Source organism: Octopus bimaculoides, chromosome 3, assembly GCF_046866305.1.
Source record: "Octopus bimaculoides isolate indiv1 chromosome 3, ASM4686630v1, whole genome shotgun sequence".
Classification (NCBI taxonomy): Eukaryota; Metazoa; Mollusca; class Cephalopoda; order Octopoda; family Octopodidae; genus Octopus; species Octopus bimaculoides.
In genome coordinates this window covers 46,936,162-46,962,393 of record NC_142930.1, presented here as the reverse complement: position 1 = coordinate 46,962,393, position 26,232 = coordinate 46,936,162, and the positions used below count along the sequence as shown (strand labels likewise).

The following is a 26,232-nucleotide window of genomic DNA, read 5'->3' as shown; positions in this document are numbered from 1 at the left end:
CTTATATCACAAAAGCAAATCAAATTGTATGAAAAGATCGTAAGGTTGATCCGCGAAAATTTCAAATAGCATTGACGGTAATTTTTGTCTTCGGGCATGCGCATAAACATGTACCCAGTCTGGAAAACGCTATAACCGGTTAATGTTTATCACTGGGCATGCGCATAACAGGACGCACAGAGGAACGCCTTTTCTGTTATGTATACTACTAATGATCCGATATATATATATATATAACTATAATATATATATATATATATATATATATATATATATATATATATATAACTATAATATATATATATATATATATATATATATATATATATATATATATATATATATATATATATATATATATATATATATTATAGTTATACTATATGTTACATATTCATTATATCATACCTTAATACTGTGTGGACTAAAATCCCCGTTGACAGACCGCTGGTATTTATAGAGTGTTAAACACTTTCTGTATGCAAATTATGCATTTGTTAAGTATATAAATAATTCTGCTGCTTGTTTCTCTGGAGACTGTTGGACTGATGTGGACCGAAAATCGATTAATGTTATTCATGACTTTTTTTTTTCAGTTTGCGGAGAAATGGCTAAAATTGGTCCTGTTTATAATTATATCATATGTTACATATTTATTATATCATACCTTGATACTGTATGGACTAAGATCCCCGTTGACAGGCCGTGCTATATTTGCTGAGTATATAAACAGATTGGCTGATTGTTTCTCTGGAGACTGTTAGAATGTTGTGGACACCTCTGATGAGAACCCAATAAAGTTCGAAAATCGATTAAATTTGTTCATCATCTTTTCAGTCTGCGAAGAAATGGCTAAAATTTGCCCTGTTTATAATTATACCAATATGTCACATGTGTGTGTGTGTGTGTGTGTGTGTGTTTGCCCCCAACATCACTTGACAACCGATGCTGGTGTGTTTACGTCCTCGTAACTTTGCAGTTTGGGAAAAGACACCGATAGAATAAGTATTAGGCTTACAAAGTATAGATCCTGGGGTCGATTTGCTCGACTAAAGACGGTGCTCCAGCATGGCTGCAGTCAAATGACTGAAGCAAATAAAAGAGAATATATATATACATATATGGAGGCACCGCCCGGGATTATCTAGTCTGGGGATTCTCGGGTCGGTCATAAGGTGATAACCGCTCCATAACCGACCGTCAGCATGTATATATACATTTGCGCTTTTCCTACAGTATTAAGAGTATTTTAACTCTTATTTCTAGCACTGTAGGTGCTTCGGCATCCTTAGTCACACTTATTGACGACTGAATTTTCCCTTTATGGTATCACATTGCCCCTAGCTGTTTATATTAGTTATATATATATTCTCGAAAAATATTCGGCGTGTACTTGCGATCGATGCAGAACATTTGGTAATGTTTCTTATCTAAAACGTTTCAACACCAAGTCAAAAATATTTGCCAGCCTTGTCAGAGTTCCTTCATGCTGATAATGCGGAATTTGTGGTTCATTCAGCGATGGACATAAAGACAATATTGGACATCTTCTCCGATGCATGCACGACATTGAGGCTAAATATTAGCATAGAAAGATAAAGGTTATGTACACTCCACTGAAATTTTCGTGGTAGGAAAAGCTTGAAGTGGGGGACGACTCTGTGTATCTTGGAAGAACATTTAGTAGAGACGGTACCCTTGACACCGAAATAAATCACAGGATTGCAAAAGCTGGAACTACTTTCTAGAATCTCGACAAGCGAGTCTAGTCAGGTCGGAGTTTAACGAGAGACACGATGCTCACTGTGTATGAGGCTTGTGTTCTACAGCCCTGCTGTACGGCTGCTAAACGTGAAGACTTTCCAGGCATCATATCAAGCAGTTTGGGAAAGCTTCACCACCATTGTGTCCGGCGATTCTTGTACATAAAGTGGTCCTCTTATACGCTTGATGTTGTGCTTGAGAAAGCTAGCAGCCTTTGTATTGAAACAAGGTTAACTTTGAAAACAGATACGTTGGACTGGACAAGTTGTCAGGGTGGAAGGCGGAAGGCTACCCAGATATTTTATGGATAGCTGGTTAGAGGGAGCAGGTCTCAACATTAGCCTAGGAAACGGTTAGAGGATGTCATAAAAGCAATCTCGAAGCTTTGAGAGGGATTGATATGGATATCTGGGAGAATTTGACTTCAAAGTCATACAGCATATCGGGAAAGAATATCAAGTACTGTTGCGATGTCTTTGAACAAAAGTGAATGGAGCATGCTCAATAAACGGAACCCAAGTGCAGTGCCTGCAGAGACCCAGCAACAATTGAGGCGCGATGTTTGTGGATGGTATATTCTCTCAAAAGCTGAGTTTGTCAACCATCTAAAGTCGTATGAGCCACCGAGAGAGAGAGAGTGGGGAGAGAGAGAGTGGAGAGAGAGAGAGAGAGATAGAGAGAGATAGAGAGAGAGAGAGAGAGAGAGAGAGAGAGAGAGAAAGAGATGCTTCTGTGATCGCTGTACCGCCATGCGCACCGCAGTACTTTTGCATTGTAGAGGAAAATAAATGTCACATCTGAACATTCCTGCAGAACAGAAGCTGGGCAGAAAAAACACTTGCGTACACACGATTGTGCAAAGTTCAATGAAGATATGGCCTTCTTATCACAAGAAGTTGCAATCAGCATATCTCTCTCTCTCTCTCTCTCTCTCTCTCTCTCTCTCTCTCTCTATATATATATATATATATATATATATATATATATATATATATATATATATATATATATATATATATAAAACAAATAATAAATGAGTATATGCATATATACGTACAGGTATGTGCATGTATATGTACATACATACATTCATACATTCATACAAACATCTGATCGCGCTGTTTGCACGGATTCTTGTGACTCTCTGTTGCCACCCATTTCTGTTATTCATATTTGAATTGGGGGCTTGAGTATAATGCGGGTACTTTGAAAATACCTCACGGAGTGGTGACTGTGCCCTGCATAGTTATGGGCTACCTTTTCGCAAGGCATAGCACCAGTTTATCCACAAGAGCACAATGTACCAGGTGGTGTGTTGTGTTCTTGAGCAAAACACTTCACCTCACGTTGTTCTGCAATCACGCTGACGTGTGGCACGGCCTGCACCAGTACAGACAATGTCGAGTTGATGGAGGGAGTGAACTAAAGTACACCACATACATTTGATCACTACAAACAAAGCATTTGTGTAAGTTGTTCATCAAGAAATTGCAGAATCGTTCTTCTCGGACTACAAGACTACCATCATCAATATCGTCGTCGTCGTTGTCGTCGTCGTCGTCGTCCTCCTCCTCCTCCTCCTCCTCCTCCTCCTCCTCATCATCATCATCATCATCATCATCATCATCATCATCATCATCATCATCATCATCATCATCCTCATCATCATCATAACCACGTCATTTCATCAGGCAATATTCAGTCTTCTGCCGGCGAAATAAAATCATTTCTATGAAGGTAAACATTTAAAAATATAATTGAATTAGAAGCAAGTTTCATAAGAAATACAGACTTCCTAAAGGAGGGAGGAGATAGTTCGGCTTCCAGCCTATCAAGAAACATCGCATCTGTAAAGCCAACAAAATTGGTAAAAGTACATGTTACGTAAGTGTAGCTAAATTACCATATCGCTTTTTGGACTCTACAACCAAAATTAAATGAGCGGCCGTTTCTTGTAATATCTAATTTAGCTGTCAACTTGAAATTCATACAGACTAGCCCAAACAACTAACGGTCAAGAAATTGTCGCCAATTTACAGATAAAATCATAACATTGTTTCGAATGAATCGATGCAGATACTCCGTTAGTTGTACGCAATGTCTAGTACACATATTCACCACACATATACATATACCAAATAAAATAAAATAAAATGAGGGTAAATATATATTTTAAAGGTCGTTGTAAAATTTTTAATTATATTTACTTCCATGTGGGTATATTGTATGTGGCATATAAATGAAGGCCCATGGTTTAGTGGTTAGGAGTGTTCAGCTCACGATTGTAAGGTCGTGAGTACGATTCCCGTCGACGTGTTGTGTCCTTGAGAAAGATACTTTATTTCCCGTTCCAGTCCAATCAGCTGGTAAAAACGAGTAGTACCTGTAATTCAGAGAGCTAGTCTTGACATTCTGTGTCATGTTGAATCTCCATGAGAACTACGTTTAAGGGCACGCATGTCTGTGGAGTGCTCAGCCACTTGCACGTTAATTTCATGAGCAGTCTGTTCCGTTGGTCGGATCAACTTGAACCTTGGTCATCGTAACCGAAGGAGTACAAAAAAAAAAACATTGATAAGGTGGGTAGTAGAGACATTTTCCGGGTTTGACTGTAAAGCTTTGTTGAAACTAGTTGGGTCACAACTGCTAAGTTTGTTATATTCAGTATAAGAATTTATTGTTACTGCTTGGATTCATTCGAGCACGTATATAAATTCAGATATTGTAACTTAGATTTACATAAGAGCACAAGTGATAGTTCACGGACAAATCTCATTCAGAATAGAACACCTTTAGTGCTTTGTGGAAATAAAGTAAATGAAAGGAACGAGAAGTCAGGAAAGGCGGAAAGAAGACACTTGATGACCTTAACAGCTGCCTTCAGAAAAACTGACCTAAAAGCAAACTAAATTGTGTATGGACAGGAGGTCCACGATCGCCAACGCCTATAGGCATGGCACATGAAGAGAGAGATACTAAAAGACCACTGTGTGTTTTTGGATGTATGGTAAGTTGACTTGACAAAAGTGGGTCGGAGAAATATGAGGTTGTAGGTCGATCAAGGCAAATAGCATTTATTCCTTTCAGTACTTTGAAATTCATGTTACTTCATCTCATGGAAATTATCCTCAATAGACATGAATATATATTTAGTTTGGTTACGTGATTAGCTGCTAGTTGTGAGCACATTCACTTCGACTCGGAACATAATTAACTTAGTAAGCTAGTCACCAAATAAAGAATATAACACACTCTGCTTCCTGAAGTGGTGAGTATTTCGTGTTGTATCAACAATATACATATACACACACATATGCATATAGACACACATGCACATACTCACACACATACACACCCACCCACCCATATATATATACATATATATATATAATACATATATACATGTACACACACATATATATATATATATATATATATACATATATATACGTATATATGCATATATGCATATATGTATGCATATATGTATGTATGTATGTATGTATGTATGTATGTATGTATGCAGGTAGGGTTTGTGTCTAAAAATGTGTATGTATGTTTTAGCATAACAACAATTATTTACACAATACATTAATCAATTCCCAATTGTGAAAATTATTCTCTATTCATCAGCTGATTAGACACGTATGTCTCATACTGAAAAAAAAAATCACCTACTTCACCATCATCACTACTACCACCACCAACACTACTACTTGTATTAATTCTAGTAATACTACTACTGCTATTTTGTTTCAATTCTGTAAGAGAGTAAATATGAAATAAGACAGACATTCTGATTTGAAATATAGAATATATTTTTGTTTCTTATCTGAAATTCTATTTGTGAAACCAAGAAAATCAAATTTTAATTAAGGTAGTAGAAAATAAGACTACATAGAATCAATTATAGATTCAAAATTTCAGAGGAAACTGAAGAGCCACAAATTTCTGATTAAATTTAATATATTTGCATGTAAAATTCCTAGTTACCTGGGATTGTGCTGTTAGTACGCAAGCCATCATTTAAAATGAATTAAATCTATAGCCATATTGAAGTACAGGCCTCATAACTAGTACAATTCTAACACGACAGCATGATATAATCAATCCTCGAAGTGTTATAAATCACTCAATGACTCATTCATTAAAACTCTACAGACTCCTGCAGACTTACACACTACCACACACACTGTAGCCATTCAAAAGTTTACTGTCACACTACAACCATTCAATGATTCATTTACCAATACATTAAAATCCCTCAGTGGTTCATCCACTATCACGTTAACAGACTATTGGTACACAGACATGCTATTTCTCGATATTCCTTCTATAGCTGTTATAGGAGTATATGTTATTCTCATCTGATAGGTTGTGTATCACCTCCACCAAATCAATTAAACACGCTTGTTTCTTCCACTTATTGGTATATCAACTGTGTCTCAGATCCTAAACCTAGTTTCAACACTTTTAGAGTTTATTTCTCTTTGGCCTGATTTTTACTCATATTTTTCCGACAGACGATACGCTACACATCGCCAAAGGACATCGGCACATTTCCTTTTTCTTTCCTACTATATATAATCCTTATAAGCACAAGACCTGAAATGTCGAGGAAAGGAGGATGTCGATTGGGGAAAGAGAAATGCTCAACTGGTACTTATTTCATCCACTCCGAAAAGATGAAAGTCGACCACGGCCGAATTTGAACTTAGAATGTAAAGACAGAAGAAATTATGCTAAACATTTTGTCTGGTATGATTAATGATTCTGTCAGCTTGCCGCCTTCCTACTATATAATAACAGAAGCAAAACTGTGAGAAATATGTGGTTAGCAGTTGCTGCTGTTGTTTAGACTAGGTTTGCTCTCTTAAAGTAGACCTATAATTTAGGATATTCCAGCCATGATCATTCCGTCTTGCTTTTAAATATAGTGTATTATCCAGGACTACAATATCCCCTCTTTTTTTTTAAAGATAATAGGGTATATAACTTGAAGCGAGTTTTGCTGCTATGTCCAGGTGATCGAGTGATGGCATAGAGGCTCTGTCAGTAGCTCCGCTAGAAGAGTATTAGACTTAAGAGATAAGTGCAAGATACTAGTGGTAGAAATAGGTGGCTCAAATATGTGGAGGGAAATATGTGGTAGAAATTAGCGCTAGAAATAAGTCGTAAAATTAGAATGAAGAAATATGAAAGAAATATATGATATTGCAACTGCTTCCTAAATTGATACTTCACACCAACAGCACTGTTTAAATTAAACAATAATATTGTTTAAGAATTATCACTAGAATCCCTAATTTAAGTGTTCCGCATCAGTAATTTAGCCACGTGGATAATGTATGGAAATATCAGTGACTCATAAGTAACGAGTTTATGCTACATTACTAGGTACAGCACTCCCTTCTATATACTTCACTTCACATAGCGATCGGGGAATATGGAGGAAGCCTTTCTGAAGAATTCACTGCTTTCTTAAGTCACATCTTATCATCTTGAATACAGAGAGTATACATTATATAATGTAGTCCTGCGTACCCCCAAGAAAACTCTGTAATTTTAGCATTAAAAAAAAGTTAGAATAGCTTTTATCTTATATGTGAGCGATAAGGGTTGATATGGGGACAAACAGGAACAGCAACAAAGAATAGGTAGGTCCCTTGATCGAGCAGCTGTACAAATATCTAAACCGATGCGAGACCAAATGTATATACATGCATAAAACACGCCCGCACGCCCGCATAAACGCGCGCGCGCGCGCACACACACACACACTATGTAGTAAGATGCAAAATGATCATGGTACGAACAGTTGGTTAGCCTCAAGTATAGATATGGCTTGTATAGATAACACAATGTAGATGACACTCGACCGATCAAATTTATTAACGTATGCAGTACATTTGTTGTTGGCACTCCGTCGCTTACGACGTCGTGGGTTCCAGTTGATCCGATCAACGGAACAGCCTGCTCGTGAAATTAACGTGCAAGTGGCTGAGCACTCCACAGAAACGTGTACCCTAAACGTAGTTCTCGGGGATATTCAGCGTGACACAGTGTGACAAGGCTGGCCCTTTGAAATACAGGCACAACAGAAACACGAAGAAAGTTGTGTTGAAAGAGTACAGCAGGGTTCGCCACCATCCCCTGCCAGAGCCTCATGGAGCTTTAGGTGTTTTCGCTCAATAAACACTCACAACGCCCGGTCTGGGAATCGAAACTGCGATCCTATGACCGCGAGTCCACTGTCTTAACCACTGGACCATTGCGCCTCCACAGTACATTTGTAAACAGCAGGTAAAAAGTATCCGAAGAGAAGGTACACTGAACATCTATGTAATACCCTGAAGTTTCATAAATTCCGTTTGGTTATTCCTTTGATATGTATGTAGTACGTAATTATCTACTCCATTCCCTTCACTCACACAAACACACAACAACAACAACACACACATATGATATATATATATGAGTTTGTATATATATATATATAAATTTACTACTCGGCAAAATTGTTAATTATTAATTTTATTACTAATTGACAATTCCCTGCCCTATATCTGTATATTTTATATTGATGCCTCTAAGTTGGATGGTTAAACCGTAACCCTTCATACGGGCCTTTTTTCTATACGGGACTATTTGTGACACACATTGAATAGATTCTTTGGAGTGAAGTGTTTTGAACTCACTAGCCGATAAATTTCTTAGTGCCTGCCTCACGTGGTCTTGATGTCGCATGGTCAAAATTCACATGAGTTTTATTAGACACTTTCAAATTTATTCGAATATTGAGGCTGAAGATCGGAATAGGGTAACTTCATACCCTTAACCGTGAAACGTCGTACCCAATTAACTAAAGGCAGGTTTGTTTTTGCTTTTCTCTTCTGTTTTTTGTTCTGTGTGTGCCATAAATATCGCCATCCGTTAGAGAAAAAATTTGTAGTTTGGAATCAGTAGTTCTTTGACTGCTATTTCTGAATTCTCAGTATATTGGAGAAGCAACTCATGCTAATCCCTGTATATTTATGATCATAAATGGTTTTACCGATAAAGGTTTTTTCATACTGAACTACTCGGCAAAATTGTTAATTATTAATTTTATTACTAATTGACAATTCCCTGCCCTATATCTGTATATAAATTTATATGTATGTATGTCATTTTTCTTTTATCTTTTCAGTGATTATACTGTGGCCATGCTGGAGCACAGCCTTTGAAAAATTTTAGTTCAACGAATCGACCCCAGAACTGATTTTTTTGAATCGTGGTACTTATTCTATTGATATCTTTTGCCGAACCGCTAGTTACGGGGACGTAAACACACCAGCGCCGGAAGTCAAGCAGTGGTGAGGGACACACACAGGCATAAAGACGTACACACATCAATACATATATATATATATATATATATATATATATATATATATACACATGACGAGCTTATATCTTATCTTTATAAAGTGGAGGCGCAATGGCCCAGTGGTTAGGGCAGCGGATTCACGGTCATAGGATCGCGGTTTCGATTCCCAGACCGGGCGTTGTGAGTGTTTATTGAGTGAAAACACCTAAAAGCTCCTTGAGGCTCCGGCAGGAGATGATGGCGAACCCTAATGTACTCTTTCACCACAACTTTCTCTCACTCTTACTTCCTGTTTCTGTTGTACCTGTATTTCAAAGGGGCCAGCGTTGTCACACTCTGTGTCATGCTCAATATCCCCGAGAACTACGTTAAAGGTACACGTGTCTGTGGAGTGCTCAGCCACTTGCACGTTAATTTCACGAGCAGGCTGTTCCGTTGATCGGATCAACTGGAACCCTCGACGTCGTAAGCAACGGAGTACCAACAACAACAACAACATCAGCGACATTTATGAATTATTTCTTCAGCAGAACGTCCGCTAATTGCATTTTGGGTTGGAAGATATGGTAAGAAACATATGTAAGTTATTTTTTTTTACTAATATATGCCCCTACAATATTTTCAAACATATAATGCAATATCAGATGTTCTGTATGAAAATGTAATTCATTTATCGTAATGTTTGAATCAGAGCTTGACTTTTGATGAGTTTCATGATCGTCCAGTAATCTTCGTTATGAACACTGGCACTGTGTATTAAATTTATAAAAGAAGAAATAAATATATGTTTAGCTTAATTATGTTTAATCCCATTAAGAAAAAGAGACCCTAAGGAGTTTTAGTGCCCAAGAAGGAACATTTGATTGATTAGTTTCAGCTTCCACTGAAACCTCGTCAACATTCTCTTAGATACAGAAAGTATGTTGTGATGTTACGATTGGAAAATAAAAACAAAACTAAATATATCTGTATTAACTTATGATTCTGTTTACAAATTTAATCTAATCTCATCTACGCTGAATCGATATCTAATCTTATTGATGTACGTTGCTAACATTGCACTGATATATAAACATGATCGGGTCTATCTTGATATTGTTTAATTTTTCTACATGTAGTTGTCTTCATGATGTTGAATTTAACATTCTAGCCGCTGGACCAAGCACCGTTGTTAGTTGTGTGTGTGTGTGTGTGTGTGTGTGTGTGTGTGTGTGTGTGTGTGTGTGTGTGTGTGTGTGTGTGTGTGTGTGCCCATGAGTGTGTGTGTGCCCGTGTGTGCGCGTGTCTGCGAACGCGTTCCTGCGTGACGATGTATACATATGCGTATCGGTGTATGTATAGGTGTATGTGCGTGTAATGAAAAGTACTTCTCTTAATAATCAAAAGCAAATTTCAGGCTTGAGTAGCTGGAGCTCAGATGTTAATACGCGATAATGTTTTCTATCTTTGGTACATAGGCCATACATATTGCAGAAGCAGGGGACAAGCGATTGAATATCCTCCTGTACAAACTAGAGTTATATCAGCATTGTATTTTCCCACAGTAAATATCTAAATAATTGTTTCTGCCACTCTACCATCTACCATTTATAACAACAAAGCAACCAAAATTATAACAATAACAATATCACCTCCACTACTACCACCACCACCACAACCCACAACAACAACAAGGATGGCAATAACAACAATCCTTTATATTGTAATTACAAGGCCTGAGATTCTGAGGAGTTGGGGACTAGTCGATTACATTGAAACTGGTAATTATTCTTATCGATCCCGAAAGGATGAAAGGTATTTGAACTCAGAATGCTGCTGCTCTTGGCTCTGACGTTGTTGGTGCTGTTGCTTTTGATGCCAATGTTGTTGTTAAAGATTTCAGCTGCAGCGGATTTTTTTTATTGTTCTTTGTATGGGGCAGAAAGCCTTTCAGTAAGTGGTTTGCCTCGCCACAAATGAGACATCTCGGTTTTCTACCTTCGACTGGTATGAATAGCTGTGTACCATTAAAGAGGTCCATCAGGTCAGGGATGACTCTGATACACCTAATCGGTCTGTATTGAAAATTCCGTTCCTGCGTCTGATCGACTTCCCTTTAACATTTTGTGCACTTAGGGAATTGCTGCTTTATTCTCTATGCCATATATATAATATGGCCTCGGTTTGATGAGATTTTTCACCTTTTACCTGAAAAGGAAAGTGGGGCAGGAGAGGAGATGCCTGTCAGAGAGAATGTACAAAGACAGATGGGCACGTGTGGCACGGATGTTGTGTGTGAAAGACGCTTCGTGAACGTGTCATAAGACTTACCAAAAGGCGTCGGTAGTGGAACAGGGCTCGTGCGGTCGGAGCTAAAACCTGTTCCCCTGCCCCATTTTATGTTTGTTACCATGTTTTGCAAAATTGTGTTATCATTTGTATTATCATCCGATTTCATTATAAATTTTTAAACCCATTTTGCATGTCTGACCCCAAATCAGGCTGTATTGTCCCCTCTATGTTGGCTCAGTGTGGGCAATAAAGAAACCAGCTGGTTGTTCTTTTCGGCCAACGAACAATCCTCGTTGTCATCTTTCTTTATTTTAACAAAAATTGATGGGCAAGCTTGCTAAACAAACCCCAATTTAGTCCCTAAGGGCTATAGACGAAGCAAAAACTAACCAGCTCCCAAAAATCCTGGTTACTGAATGTATTAAACGATAACGAATGTTCAATATATCACTTAGTGTAATAATAGAAATAATAACAGACTTACGCAAGTGATGTGTAATACGTGTCGTTAGATGAACAAATAATAATAATAATAATAATAATAAATAAATAAATAAATAAATAAATAATCCTTTCTGTTGTGGAGGCACATGGCCTAGTGGTTAGACCAGCTAACTCGCGGTCGAGGGATCGCGGGTTCGAATCTCAGACCTAAGCTCTATGCGGTAATGGTGAACTTCTGCTAACTCTTTCGCCACAACTATCTCTAGCTCTTTCCTCCTAGCAGATCACCTGCGACGGACCGGCGTCCCACCCAGGTGGAGAACCCATACGCCAATGAAACCGGAAACCGGCCCTTATGAGCCAGGCATGGCTCGAGAAGGAACAAACAACAGCAATCCTTTTTATTATAGGCACAAGGCCCGAAATTTTAGGTGAGGGTATTAATCGATCACACCGACTCCAGTACTCAACTGGTACTTAATTTATCGACCCCGAAAGGATGTTAGGCAAAGTCAGCCTCGCCGAAATTTGAACTCAAAACGTTGCGACGGCGAAATACCGCTAAGCATTTCGCCCGGCGTGCTAACGATTCTGCCAGCTCACCGCCTTAAATAATAATAATAATAATAATAATAATAATATTAATAATAATAATAATAATAATAATAATAATAACAATAACAATAACAATAATAATAATAATAATAATCCTTTCTAATATGGGTACAAGGCCTGAAATTTTGGGGAAGGGGACTAGTCGATTACATCGATCTCAGTGCTTCACTGGTACTTGATTTAACGACTCCAAAAGGATGGAAGACAAAATCGGCCTCGGCAGGAACTGAACCAAGAACTTAACCGGATGAATTATCGTAAGGCATTTTCCGATGCTCCAACAATCTTGCCATCTAGCCACAGTCTGGATCGGAAGGAATAGGGCAATTCATTCAACCCAGTACTTGATGGATACTTTGTTCAGTCGATCACCAGAATGATAAACGGTAAAGTTGACGTCGGTGGATTTAAATTTGGAAACGTAAAGAGATGTAAGTAAACACGAGGTGTTGTTTCTTGTGTGGGTTGCCGATTATAATTCATAGGATTTAACAAGCCATCATTGTAAAACAGATTTCTAATAAAACCAACGTTATTTAAAATTATGTCCGTGAATAAACCAAACCAAACAAAAATATGACAGGCCGAGTCAAGTTGCCTCATATTTCGTTGCGTAAGTTTATTGCGATAATAGTACGATGCTAAAATATTCGCCTTTATTCTTATGGAAAAGCCAACTCTAGCATCAGTATCTTTAACAAAGCACATCGACGTTATCTTATTCTACCACATCTAACCTAACCCAAAATATAACTTTTACTATGGTTGAATAATATCTAAGTAGGACAAAAAAAAACTGTAATTTCATTAACGCTAGTTTGTTCTGTCTTTATTCCAACTGCCTAGCAAAAATCGTACGAAAGCACAGGTAAAACACCTAATATTGGTCTCAGTGATAATATTTAAAAAAATCCACTTATTTTCATACTTACTCCTTTAGAAAACATAACAGAAGAAATACTACTCCGTGATATGTTTTTAATTAGAAACTGAAAAATAAGTAGCACACAATTCAAACAAAATGGAACATTAAAAATAAGGCCAACTATAATTCGGAAATAGAAATCTTCTAACTCTTGTGCTGCTGGAACACTTGAAATATCTTTTTCCAAGGTCCTTTTACGAAAAAAACATCCATAGAATCATTTTATGCAATCATAAGATTCTTAAAATTTTTTTCCAGTACCAGTCAATTAATTATCCTGATCGATAATCTATATCCTTCCTGTTTATAGCTTAATTCATGTTTTCTTCTCCGCTATGATTTTAGTCTATATTTGCTCTTAATAGTTAAAATCTCGATTTCAGCACTTTGAACGCTTTGAATACTTACCTGGGGCATTATCTACTAATAGACTGTATATTGTTTAGCTCTTGGGGTTTTTTTTTCTTTTTTCAAAGCTGAACTACCTCTCTGTTTTCAATCACTGCTTCTTCTCCTATTTCTGCCTTGCTATTGACTTTGAGCATCTGAACGTTCTATTATCAATCTATAAACTGCATTATATATATTGATATTATTCGATTCATGTTAGTTACTAGTTTACTTTATTTTATATTATTTTCATGTGCAACAAATTTTTCTCTTACCTAAGCAGTTCTTATTTATATTCTAATTTTTCAGTATACTATGTTGGTTTAAATAACTCTATCTGGAATTACTGCTTATTACATCTTTTTCAGCAGCTTCATTATTTATAATCATTAATAATATTTTGTTAGCTGACGTATGTCATTTGTATTTTGAGCACAGCAGTGTTTCGTTTTATTAATCATTTGATATATTATATACTGTTTTAATTATATGTTGACTGATCTCTTGCAGATACATTCTATTTCAATTAAACTCCTAAATGGATCTTAGTTTTTTGTTTTGAGTCCACGATATTATCATTTAATTATGTCTAAATTTTGCTTTCCCTAACTTATCTTCTATTAGATGTGTTTATCTTCCTTGGCAGATTTTATATGCTATCTGCTAATCTTATCCATGTTCTAAATTCGTTTCACAATTACACACACACACACACACACACATTAGGTGAGCGCTAGATAGAGAGCTATAGAAAACACGTAGTAGTGCTTAAATGAATTTAAACTTACACTCCGAATCCTTCACCCGGAACTAGATCCATGGCGTCAAGAATGACTATGAGAGAAATCCAAAGCGAGCTGATATGGAAGCCGTGATCCAGATAAACTCAATTAGGCCTCACACACGCGCGCACAGACAGGCAGACAAGGAGACAGAAAGACATCTATCTATCTATCTATCTATCTATCTATCTATCTAGACAGACAGACAGGCAGACAGATAAATAGATAGATAGATAGATAGATAGATAGATAGATAGATAGATAGATAGATAGATAGATAGATAGATAGACGCATATATCTACATATATTCAGAAAGATAAACACATACATACATACATACACATATACATATACAAATATATTTACATAGAGCACAATAAAATACAGAATACTAAGAAAAGGACACATCATCTCGTCAACTGTTTCAGGAAGCTTGGGGTTACGTAATAATCGTAATGCTCATAATTTGCAGGTGGAATGTGCAGGTGGAAAGTCTTTGGTATGCAACCAGTGAATTGTCATGCGGAGATATAACCATAACTCCGGTTTTCTTCAACAAGGGAAAACTGGCAAAAGCAGTTCATAAGAAGAATAAGAACAAAAGGCAGGGAGCTGGAGGAGAATTTAAATACAGGTCAGAATATTTTGAGTATGTCCTTAGCCTGAACCACCGTAAGATAGCTCAGCTTAATCAAGAGTGATAAGGTTGCCTGCAGCGTGTGTATACTTAAGTATGTATGTATGTATGTATGTATGTATGTATGTATGTATGTATGCATGCATGTGCCTCTGTATGTTATGTATGAGCGGATGGATGGGTAGATGAATGGATGGATGGATGGATGGATGGATAGATGGATGGTTGGTTGGATGGATGGATGGTTATATACTCATACTGTGTTTTTCATGCATTTAAACTTGCATTAAATTGTATCTGCATATATTTATTCTATGAGTTTACTAGCACGTGAACCACTAAGAGTGAAGGTTCCCTAGTTCTTATTGGAACTTCATTCTAGAAGAAAGTGAACTAGTAGTTAAAAACCTGATATGCAGTTAGTTTCTGGTTGTATCAACTTCTAATGTGGCTCTAGTTTCACAGCCGACTGTGCTGAAATGTGGGTTAAGTGTTGAGCAACTCATAACAAATTAATTCATGTACTGGAACTTTTTGGACCCTGGAAACGTTTACACAAACTTACTGAGTTTAAGAAACGGTCTTACTCTGTAACGAGTTGACTCTCATCATGTATGAAGTTAGAAAGATTGCATCAGGGACTAGACAGAAAGAGGCTTAGCGATGGGCCTGTTTATGGCTGCAGCACAAAGCCACAGCGTGTGGTGGTAGTGGTTGTAGTGGTGGTGATGGCGGTGCTGATGCTGTTGGTGGTGGTGGTGGTGGTGGCGGTGGTGGTTGTGGTGGTGGTTGTGGTGGTTGTGGTGGTGGTGTGTGTGTATATGTGTGTTTGAACATATTGAGTACATATATATAATTTTATATATATATATATACATACATACATACATATATATATATATATATATATATATATATATATATATATATATATATATATGTATGTATGTATATATATATATATATATATATATATATATATATATATATATATATATATATATATATATATATATATATATATATATATATATATATATATATATATATATATATATATATATATATATACATACATACATATATATATATATATATATATATATATATATATATATATATATATATATATATATATATATATATATATATATATATATATATATATATATATATATATATATATATATATATACATACATACATATAAGGTTTGGTTCATAAACACCAGAAGATATATCACACTTCTGTCTTAGAGGTCATTCAACGACCTTTCGGCTTTAATCTAGAAACTTAAAGATGAAGGGACCTGTTTCGACATCAAATGGGAAAATCCTCTCCAAAACCAAACCCTATTTTAATGGATCCAAAATTGCTCAGTATATATTCTCTTGAAAAACTATCTCTTAAAAAAAACTCGAGAGCCTCCAATGAATACATAAATTCCAGGAACGAGATTTTTGCTGTGTCCACATTTTATGAAATACATCTTGTTGGAATTTAAAAGTAGACCACCGGACGCTTAGCAAACCATTAACATCTTATATTTACTTGATATAGAATCATTATAATGTTGGTTATCTCCCATGCGTTTTTCTTGTTTTTTTTTTCCCTTTACCAATGTGTCTTGTTTAAACGTTATCTACTCAGAAGAAATTTGTCAAACAGCCTTGTTCTCAGCTTCATAAAAGCGAAATAAATTATTATTACGACCAAGAAACCCTGAGTAACTGTATCTAACACACACACACACACACACACACACACACACACACACACACACACACACACACACACACACACAACATTCGAAGGTTTATGAAGGAGCAATACTAAAGCTGTGAAATTTTACATGCATTAATTTCAACTCTCCTTATTAATAATTGCATTGTTTTTTTTCCAGATAAACTGAGATCTGACTATTCAAAGCGAACCTGAAAAATAACTAGTAGAGACTTCTCTTGAAAATGGGTAAAATTTGGAGTCGTGCGAAAAAAAAAAGGGTTTACCCCCCAAGGACATTCATTCTGACATGTTTGCTACAATTAGGGTTGACGCTCCAGCTCTATCAACAATGCAAAAGTGGGCCGCTGGATCTAGGAGAGAAAGGGATATGCTTGAAGATGATTCAAGGTTTGGACGTCTTGCCACTGTCACCACCGAAGTAAGCATTGATTGTATCCATCACATGATGATAAAAGACAGAATATCCACTATTAAACAAATAGTCAATGCTATCAGCCTATGAACTCTTCAGTCAACTCTCGGGTATACACACACACACACACACACACACACACACACACACACACACACACACACATACACACACACACACATATGTATATATCATTTGATAATTGCAATTACAAAACAGCTATTAATAGTTTCCATTTTTAAAATACATTCAATTGCCAGATTATCATGTATCTCCAAGCGATCTTTCAGGCTCAGTTCATAATGTTTAGATGTAATTTATAAACCAAAATGTTGGTCTATAAAAAGACACGAAAATAAAAATTTTAAAAAAAACGAGAAGAAAATATGCGGAAGAGGTTCATGCAAAAATTGCATCGAGAAGAAAGAAAAGTAAGAAAACCAAGATCTTCTTTTTTTTACTGTAGAAACTCTAATTAAACAACAGAAAGGAGGCCAACGACTCTGAGCTACTCAATCTGTAACTAGTGGTGCCCTCCAGTGAGAGAGAGAGAGGGAGAGAGAGAGAGAGAGAGAGAGAGAGAGAGACAGACAGACAGACAGACAAACAGAAAGGCAGAGACAGAGAAAGGAAGATAGATAGATAGATAGATAGATAGATAGATAGATAGATAGATAGATATCTTCGCAAGTACCAGTTCTCAACTAAAATATGTAAGTTATAATTTTTCTTCTATTATAATTTTTTTTTAATAATTTTCATTTCGCAACTTTGTGCCCGTGTGCAAATTAATTCTTTTTATACCGGGATTTTTTTAATTAATGCCACTTTTTCCACTCTACATCGCTTTTGTTAATTCACACCTAATATTTTTTCTTTCAAGTTAGCAAGCTTTTGAAGCCCAGTATATTAATTTTTTGTTCATTTGATATCTACTTTTTCCTACATCTTGAACAAGCTGCAGAACTACAGGAGTTATATAGATATAGGTTTTCTCCTGACAAGTAGCTGCTATTGAAGTTTTATTCTAAGCTACTAAAATAGTTTAGAATGTTAACAATCTAATTTCGATGACCTACATAATCGCTCAATTTTCTTATTACTTTCAAAATTCGTTGTATGAAATCGTAATTTTCTTCTTGGTTGACAAGCAAATCTAACTTCGACCGTTTGCGTTAAAATTTTCCAGTTGCATACATTTTAAAATTGAGGCTTAATTAGATTCAGTTTTCAGATTTAGCCGTCCCTTTAGCGATATTTTTTTGCTATGATTTTTTATCTTATAACAGATTTTCTGGGAGATACTGCAAAGTTTTGTTTCTTTACCTATGTATAAGCAACATTTGACTTTTAATATATTGGGTTGGCAACTAAGTTCCCGCCGTTTTCTTAAATTTAAATTTTTTAAAAGGTTTAATAAAAAATAACAACTAATTAATCAATAATGTATTCACCCTTGTTGTTTACAACTTCTTCCCAACGTTCAACAAGATTTTCAATACCTCGTTGGTACAAATCACCCGATTTCGACTCAAAAAATTGATCCAACCAAGCTCTCAATTCTGCATCAGTATTGAACGAAACTCCGCGCATAGCATTTGAAAGGGATTGAAAGAAGTGGAAATCCGTTCGTGCCAAATCAAGAGAGTACGGCAGGTATAGCAGCACTTCCCAGCCATGCGTTTGAATGGCTTCTTTGGTCATATTGGCGATATAAAGGTGGGCGTTGTCGTGCAGTAGAAGAACTCCATGCTGCCGATTTTCTGCTGTCTTTTCTCTTGAACAGCCGTGTTGAGTCGTTCCATCCGTTGAACATAGAGTTCCGCGTAGACCGTTTGGTTCCGTTCAAGCAATTCGTAATAGATAATTCCTTCCCAGTCCCACCATACGCACAACATCGTTTTACGCGGATGAAGATCTTGTTTCATGCGTGGTGTCGCTTGTTTACCGGGGTAAGCCATTCCTTACGCTGCTTCATATTGATGTACAGGCACCACTTTTCGTCGCCAGTAACGATTCGGTATAGAAATCGTTGCTTGTGTCCATGAGTTGAGCTGTGACGAGCAAGCAAACCAGCGGAGATTGTGACTCGTTGACTTTTGTTGTTGTCACTTAGAGCATGCAGAACCCATACTCCATACTTCTGAACCTTTCCTATAGCAGTGTGGGAGCATTCCATTTTCTCTGCCAGTTCCCTTATCATTTGACGAGAATTTTCGTGCAAAAGTTGGTTTAATCGCTCTTCATCAAACTCAACTGGACTGCCAGAACGAGGTGCGTCTTTAAGGTCAAAATTTCCATTTTTGAACTTGGCATACCAATCACGAGCGGTTCTTTCAGCTATGGCACCCTCTCCATACACAGTACAAATGTTGCAAGCAGCTTTTGCGGCCTTAGAACCCTGATTAAAAGCAAAAAGAAGGAGGTGTCGAAAATGCTCATTTTTCTTAACTTGACATTCCATTTTAATGACCTGAAAATAAACAAAAATGAACTAAAATTAACTAGAAAAAAAAAACAAAATAGATTCCAAAATGATTCAAAAATAGAATTCTCGAAAAAAATAGATTCCAAAATGTAAAAACGCAATAAATTCCAAAATTTAAAAGAATTGTGAGAACTTGGTTGCCAACCCAATACATTCATTCTAAGGCGGTGAGCTGGCAGAAGCGTTAGCATATCGGGCGAAATGCTTAGTGATATTTCGTCTGTCTTTACGTTCTGATTTCAAATTCCGCCGAGGTCGACTTTGCCTTTCATCCTTTCGGGGTCGATTAAATAAGTACCAGTTACGCACTGGGGTCGATATAATCGACTTAATCCGTTTGCCTGTCCTTGTTTGTCCCCTCTCTGTGTAGCCCCTTGTGGGCAGTAAAGAAATAAGAAACGTTATCACGCTAGGTATTTCGTTTGTCTTTACGTTCTGAGTTCAAATTCCACCGAGGTCGACTTTGCCCTTCATCCTTTCGGGTTCGATAAATTAAGTACTAGTTGCGCACTGGGGTCGATCTAATCGACTGGCTCCCTCCCCCAAAATTTCGGGCCTTGTGCCTAGAGTAGAAAAGAATATACATTCATTCTGATATTTGAAACAATACGAACGTGTAATGAAACGACGGTACCTGTGCAAGGTATAGCGAATGAATATATGATAAAATGAATATGAATATATAATAATGTATTGAGCCTTTTACTGAATTACTGTCTTTCGTGTATGTATATATATATGTGTGTGTGTGTGTATGTGAGCATTTGTATGCATGCTGGAAATTAAGTGAAACCAAGTAGTGATATTTGGTATACATTTAATGCGTGTTTCAGATCATTGTGTAATAGATAAAAAAGAAATTCAGCTCTTACACAACATCCTCATTTTAGACATTTCAAAATAATGCATTAAATCCATTCGAATCTTCATTACTTCGTTTGACTTCATTGTTATACATACGATTCCATGCTGGTAGAAGTTTGCCAGTCCTTACTCCATTAACACGGATGATCTAAACAAGGATTTGCAGTGGTTTGTTCTATTCCACCCGTGTCAGAAAATTCTGGTATATGTATATATAATTTAAATAATCAGAAAATGGCGAAAATTTTTGATCAACAAACAAACAAATTGGACCACATCTGTAGATTTTTTTTTAATACAAAACATGACATAAATTTTTTATAACATAACATATCTTACGGCCGTTTACGCTTCCTATACCAGTCGGTGCTTACGAAAGAATTTCGAAAATAATGTTTATCTTCATAGGACACTCAATCTAGTACATGGAGCTTCATGAGAATGAATACAAATGCGTAAAATAAAATAAAGGAAGGGAGGAGGGGATAGGAAAGAACATATTGAGCCTCCTAGCCCCTTCTCGTGGCCATGTTCTTTTCTATTCCTTCTTCCCTCCGTTTATTTTACGCATTTGCTTTCATTCTGATGAAGCTCTTTGTACTAGATCGAATGTCCTATGAAGATGACGAATATTATCTTCGAAATTCTTTCGTAAGCACCAACTGACATTGGAAGCGGAAACGGCCGAAAGAAATGTTATGTCATGTTTTATATTAAAAAATAATCTACAGGTGCGGTCCAATTTGTTTGTTTGTTTGTTGATCAAAAGTTTTGTCCATTTTCTGGTTATTTAAATTTGATTCCTGATAAACTTTTGTTTATTCTGTTGTTACCTGTACCCTACGAGCATAGTGTGCCTGCATACCCATGCCCAGGGATAACACAGGTATATATATATATATATATATATATATATATATATATATATATATATATATATATATAGGTTCAAAAAAGGAAAACAACAAAAAACAACAACGTGAGGACGTGATACAAATTGTGTTACTGGACGCTCGGGAAAGGAAAGAAAGAGAATTTGACGTTTCGAGCGGAGCTCTTCGTCGGAAAGAGGAAAGTCCAAAGAAGGGAAAGACGGATGAAGAAAAAATCGCCAACGATATCCACGAGGTTACATATATATATATATATATATATATATATATATATATATATATATATATATATATATATATATATATATATATATATATATATATTTAGATGCTATACATGTGCATGCATGTGTGCATTATTTCTTTAAATATACGACTATGTTTAAATTTTAGCTTTTCATTTTAGATTTTTTCATATTTTCTTATTAGTTTTTACAGTTGGTTTGGAACAATAGAGTTCCTGAATTTATGTTCAGCATTTCCAGATCTTCATGGACTCGTTTTTAAGAATTGAATATATTTGGCTTGTGTGTTGTTTCTGATATCCTGGTTGAATTCGAGTTGAATTCGAATGGACTTTGCCACCAAATGTTTTTTGACCGTTAGCTTCATGCAGCAGCTGTCACGTGTTCCTTTGTTTGTTGCAGTCACATCTTAACTGTTAGTTTTGTTTTATATTTTAACCTTACATACTGATTCACTCGTTATTACGTAAACAACTCTCCAGTGATGGAGAAATATAGCAGATCGCTGAATTTTTTTTAATTAGAAAGCAGTACTTTTCAAACAAGTGATAACATAATGAAAAATCTAACCAAGGATGCAAAATAACAGAACGTTAAATTTTCTGAATGACATCAGCAACAAATATGACTGATTGTTTTCTTTTGAAAATTAATAAAAGTTCTTAGAATCTGGTCAAAACAATTCACGGATGTGATGACGTCAAAACAAATCTGTCCAATCAGATTTGTTTTTGACAATCAAGAATTTGTAATATAAAGCAGACAGAGCTCGAACTGGTGCTTCGTTCGGGAAGTAGCGAACTGATGCCTGCAAGCCAGTCCGGAAGATAAGATGTTAGTAACAGGTAAAAACAACAGAAGCTGATAGCAGTGAGCATGATTGCATGCGGATTCTGTCTTGCGAATAATCTCGATTGATTCTATTTTGACAACCTCACTGTCAGTCATTACATACTTTAACATTAGTTAACCATTTCGATATATCAACAGTCATCACCACAAAGAAAAATCCCGTTTTATCAGAAACAAAAAGAATTAATATTGAAAAATGAATTGTTTTCCGCATCTAGTTTGGCTTTCTAAAGGGATTTTCATCCATTATTCATCTAAAACAGTCTCATGTTCTTGTAGTGATGATTGTGGAGGATATCGACTCCTTACTTGTTTTTCTAAAATCCACCATAAATGTTCAATAATATTGAGATCTGGGAACTGTGGTGTTCAACTTCACTAGAATGTTTCTCGTGCCATTCAATAACAACTTTAGCTGTGTGAGTTGGTGCATTATGATCCTGAAAGATTGCGTTTCCTTCCGCGGAAACAGTTCTGCAACCATAGGATGAATTTGATCCGATAAAATGCTTAAATAGTCTTGACTATTAATTCTGCCATGAAGGGAAACCATTGGGCCGGCGGATTTCCAAGATATAGCTCCCCAGATCATCACAGTTGCTCCTCCATGTTTGACAGTCGGAAGAATGAAGTCTGGATCAAATGCTTCTTTTGGCTGTCTCCACACGCATACTCGGCGCCGGTGGTCAGAAATAAGGTAAAGGATGACTCGTCCCAGAAAATAACATTCTTCCACTACTCTAAGGACCAATTCTGTAAGTTTTTACTCAACTCTAAACGCTTTGCAACGTTTGTTTTTGAAAGTAGTGGTTTTCTGATTGCAGTCTTCCCGTGAAATCCGGCTTTGTGCAACTCCAGGCGAACAGCTTTTGTGGAAACTGTGTTCTCGAGGTGGTCATTAAGCTCTGCAGTAATTTTGGGAGCTGTACATTTGTGATCCTTTCTAACAATTTGCGTATGAGTCCGGCGGTCCCTATCTGAAAGTTTTGGTTTTCTTCTGGAGTTTTGTTTGACGAGATTTTTCCCGCTTTCTCAAAGGCTGTCATTACTTTCAAGACTACTTCTTGATAGACCAAACATTTCGACTGTTTTCATTATGCTAGTGCCTGCCATACGAGCACCAACAATTTGACCTCTTTGAAAATCCGATAGATCCGTCATTTTAATGAATTTTAAAATCCATGCGATTCTTAGAAGCTGTAAGTTGTAGTCTATTCTTAGCTACAATAGTGACAACGTGAATTTCTTCCATCTTCTTGCTCGGTCAAAATATTTAAGAAAAATGATATTAATGTGTTCTACTTGTTAAAATTCCATTTATTTATTTGTGCAGCTGAAGATAGCACTGAATTTAAATTGATGTAATGATTGCATTGTTCAATGAAATGGGATCGCTTGAAACGGTCGTATTCCATCACTGCTTGATATCCTGTTGCTTATTTTGATTTTATTCATCTTACTTCGGACTGTGCGGATAATACCGGACTGACTTGTTTCTTCAACTTAAGTACCTAATTCAAGTGAATCTCAATTATTTCTATATGTGTATATAAGAAAAAATGAAAATGTACTCAATGCATGTAACTGAATATATTTATTCACTCAATGATAATGAGTCACTCATTGATACTCTGAGTGCTTTACGTGAGGCTGGTTACAAAATGAGAAAGAACATGTGTGTGCGCGCGCGTATATATATATATATATATATATATATATATATATATATATATATATATATATATATATATATATATATACATGTTTGTTATGCCCGGTCACAGAAGACCATTAATTTCGGAATTATAAAGTGCGGCGCTTAACCGCATAGCCGACTTGTCAGACACGCGAGTCTCCTATAGAGCTAAGTGCTTTATAGGTGCAAGACCAATGGTCACTCCCTGACCGGCCGTAGCAATCAGCTTCATATATATACATATACATATATATATATATATATATATATATATATATATATATATATATATATATATATATATATATATATGTATGTATATATATATATATATATATATATATATATATATATATATATATATATATATATATATATATATATATACAGCTCTTGTCAAGTTGCGGGGAGTGAACATTCATAATTGACAAATAACTTACATTTTTAAGTAAATAATAATAACGTATAGAAAATAATTTCCTTCGTAGAGAGGCAATTTTTTTTTTAAATACATAAGCTACAGGAAATTCGAATCGATTACGACTATAAAGAGGTGTTATATTCAATAGAGAGGTGCTATAATGAGCAGAAAGGTGTTACAGTTAGTAGATAGGAGTTTTAATCAATAAAAGGTGTTATATGTATCAGAAAAGTGTTATAATCTATAGATAGGTGTTGTAGACAATAAAGAAATGCTATAGTCGATAGAGAAGTGTTAAAAATCTCATGAAGAGGTGTTGCAGTTAATAGAGGTTGTGATGTCTGCAGTTAATGATATAGTAGTTAATGGAGAGGTGTTTGTGTTATACTGCAAAATATCGAACTCGACAATTTATGTGTTCGAAATGTAGACAATAATAAAATTGTGTACTCACCTAAATCATCAATGTGTTCAGACATTGTGAGGGAAACAATCACCAAAAGAACGCTAACAGTCAACATTGTCATAGAGACAATCATCACAACACGGGCGATCAACTTCTGTTTCTTAGTGGGTTCTCTCTTGGCAAAGCGTTTAACTACCTCTTTGCACCTTGTCGTTGTCCCGCTTTCCATTTTATAATATATCGATTCTCCAGGTTCCAGTTGACACGAGAGGATTTCGATGGAGTCATCGTGGTCCGTTCCCAAATCTGAGTAGATCTGCAGCTCATACGGTTCATAGCTGCGCTGAGTGGAACTTCTTTCGTCGCCAGTGGAGCCACTCTCGGCTAATTCTTCTGCAGAGGTAGCCAGCTTGAGAGAATTACAAAGAAGCCGAAGAAACCGTCCGAAAGGCTGAGTTATATTGTTCACACCTGTGTTTCCCTTCCTTCACGGTAATAGAGAAAGACGCTCGCTTTAAATGACCTGATAAACCTTTGCTTTATCCTGCATCCATGTTTCTAGATTAACTTCAGAAAACCATAATTCAATAGTCTGGGATAAAGTTAAGCAACACAGTTGCTAATGAGTCGTCCACTTTGGTGTGGTTCTATTACTTTATATCACATAGTACACTTTACGTTTATTTGTACGGTAAGATAGCTACTAGAGTCATTATTTTATTCATCCCATTGAAAAACTGTAAGATTTTTTTTTTTATCAAATAAACGTTTATTTATTCTTTTAATGTGAATTCGTTGTAATGAATATCTCGAATTATTCATTCAATTCCGTCACAGCATTTCCTTTCAAAGTCTTTTCGTTTGAAAGAAAGTTATGACATCATTAAGAAGAATTGGCAGTGAAATATTCAGGAATTCTTGAAGAACAATTATTATTGTTGTTGTTGTTGTTATTATTATTATTATTTTTATTATTATTATTATTATTTTTATTATTATTTTTATTATTAT

General features: G+C 36.0%; 1 protein-coding gene across 3 annotated transcripts in view; it reads right to left on the bottom strand.

Moving 5' to 3' along the window:
• LOC106870146 (uncharacterized) overlaps positions 1-26,232 on the bottom strand; it is a 268,004-nt gene that overhangs the window by 102,379 nt on the left and 139,393 nt on the right. For all 3 annotated transcript variants that reach the window (XM_089348930.1, XM_089348928.1, XM_014916147.3), the window contains one exon: positions 25,270-26,232. This exon is cut by the window's right edge and continues 794 nt beyond it. In XM_089348930.1, coding sequence (XP_089205056.1) covers positions 25,270-25,450 — 181 coding nt within the window. In that variant the 5' untranslated portion in view covers positions 25,451-26,232. The remainder of the gene's footprint in view (positions 1-25,269) is intronic.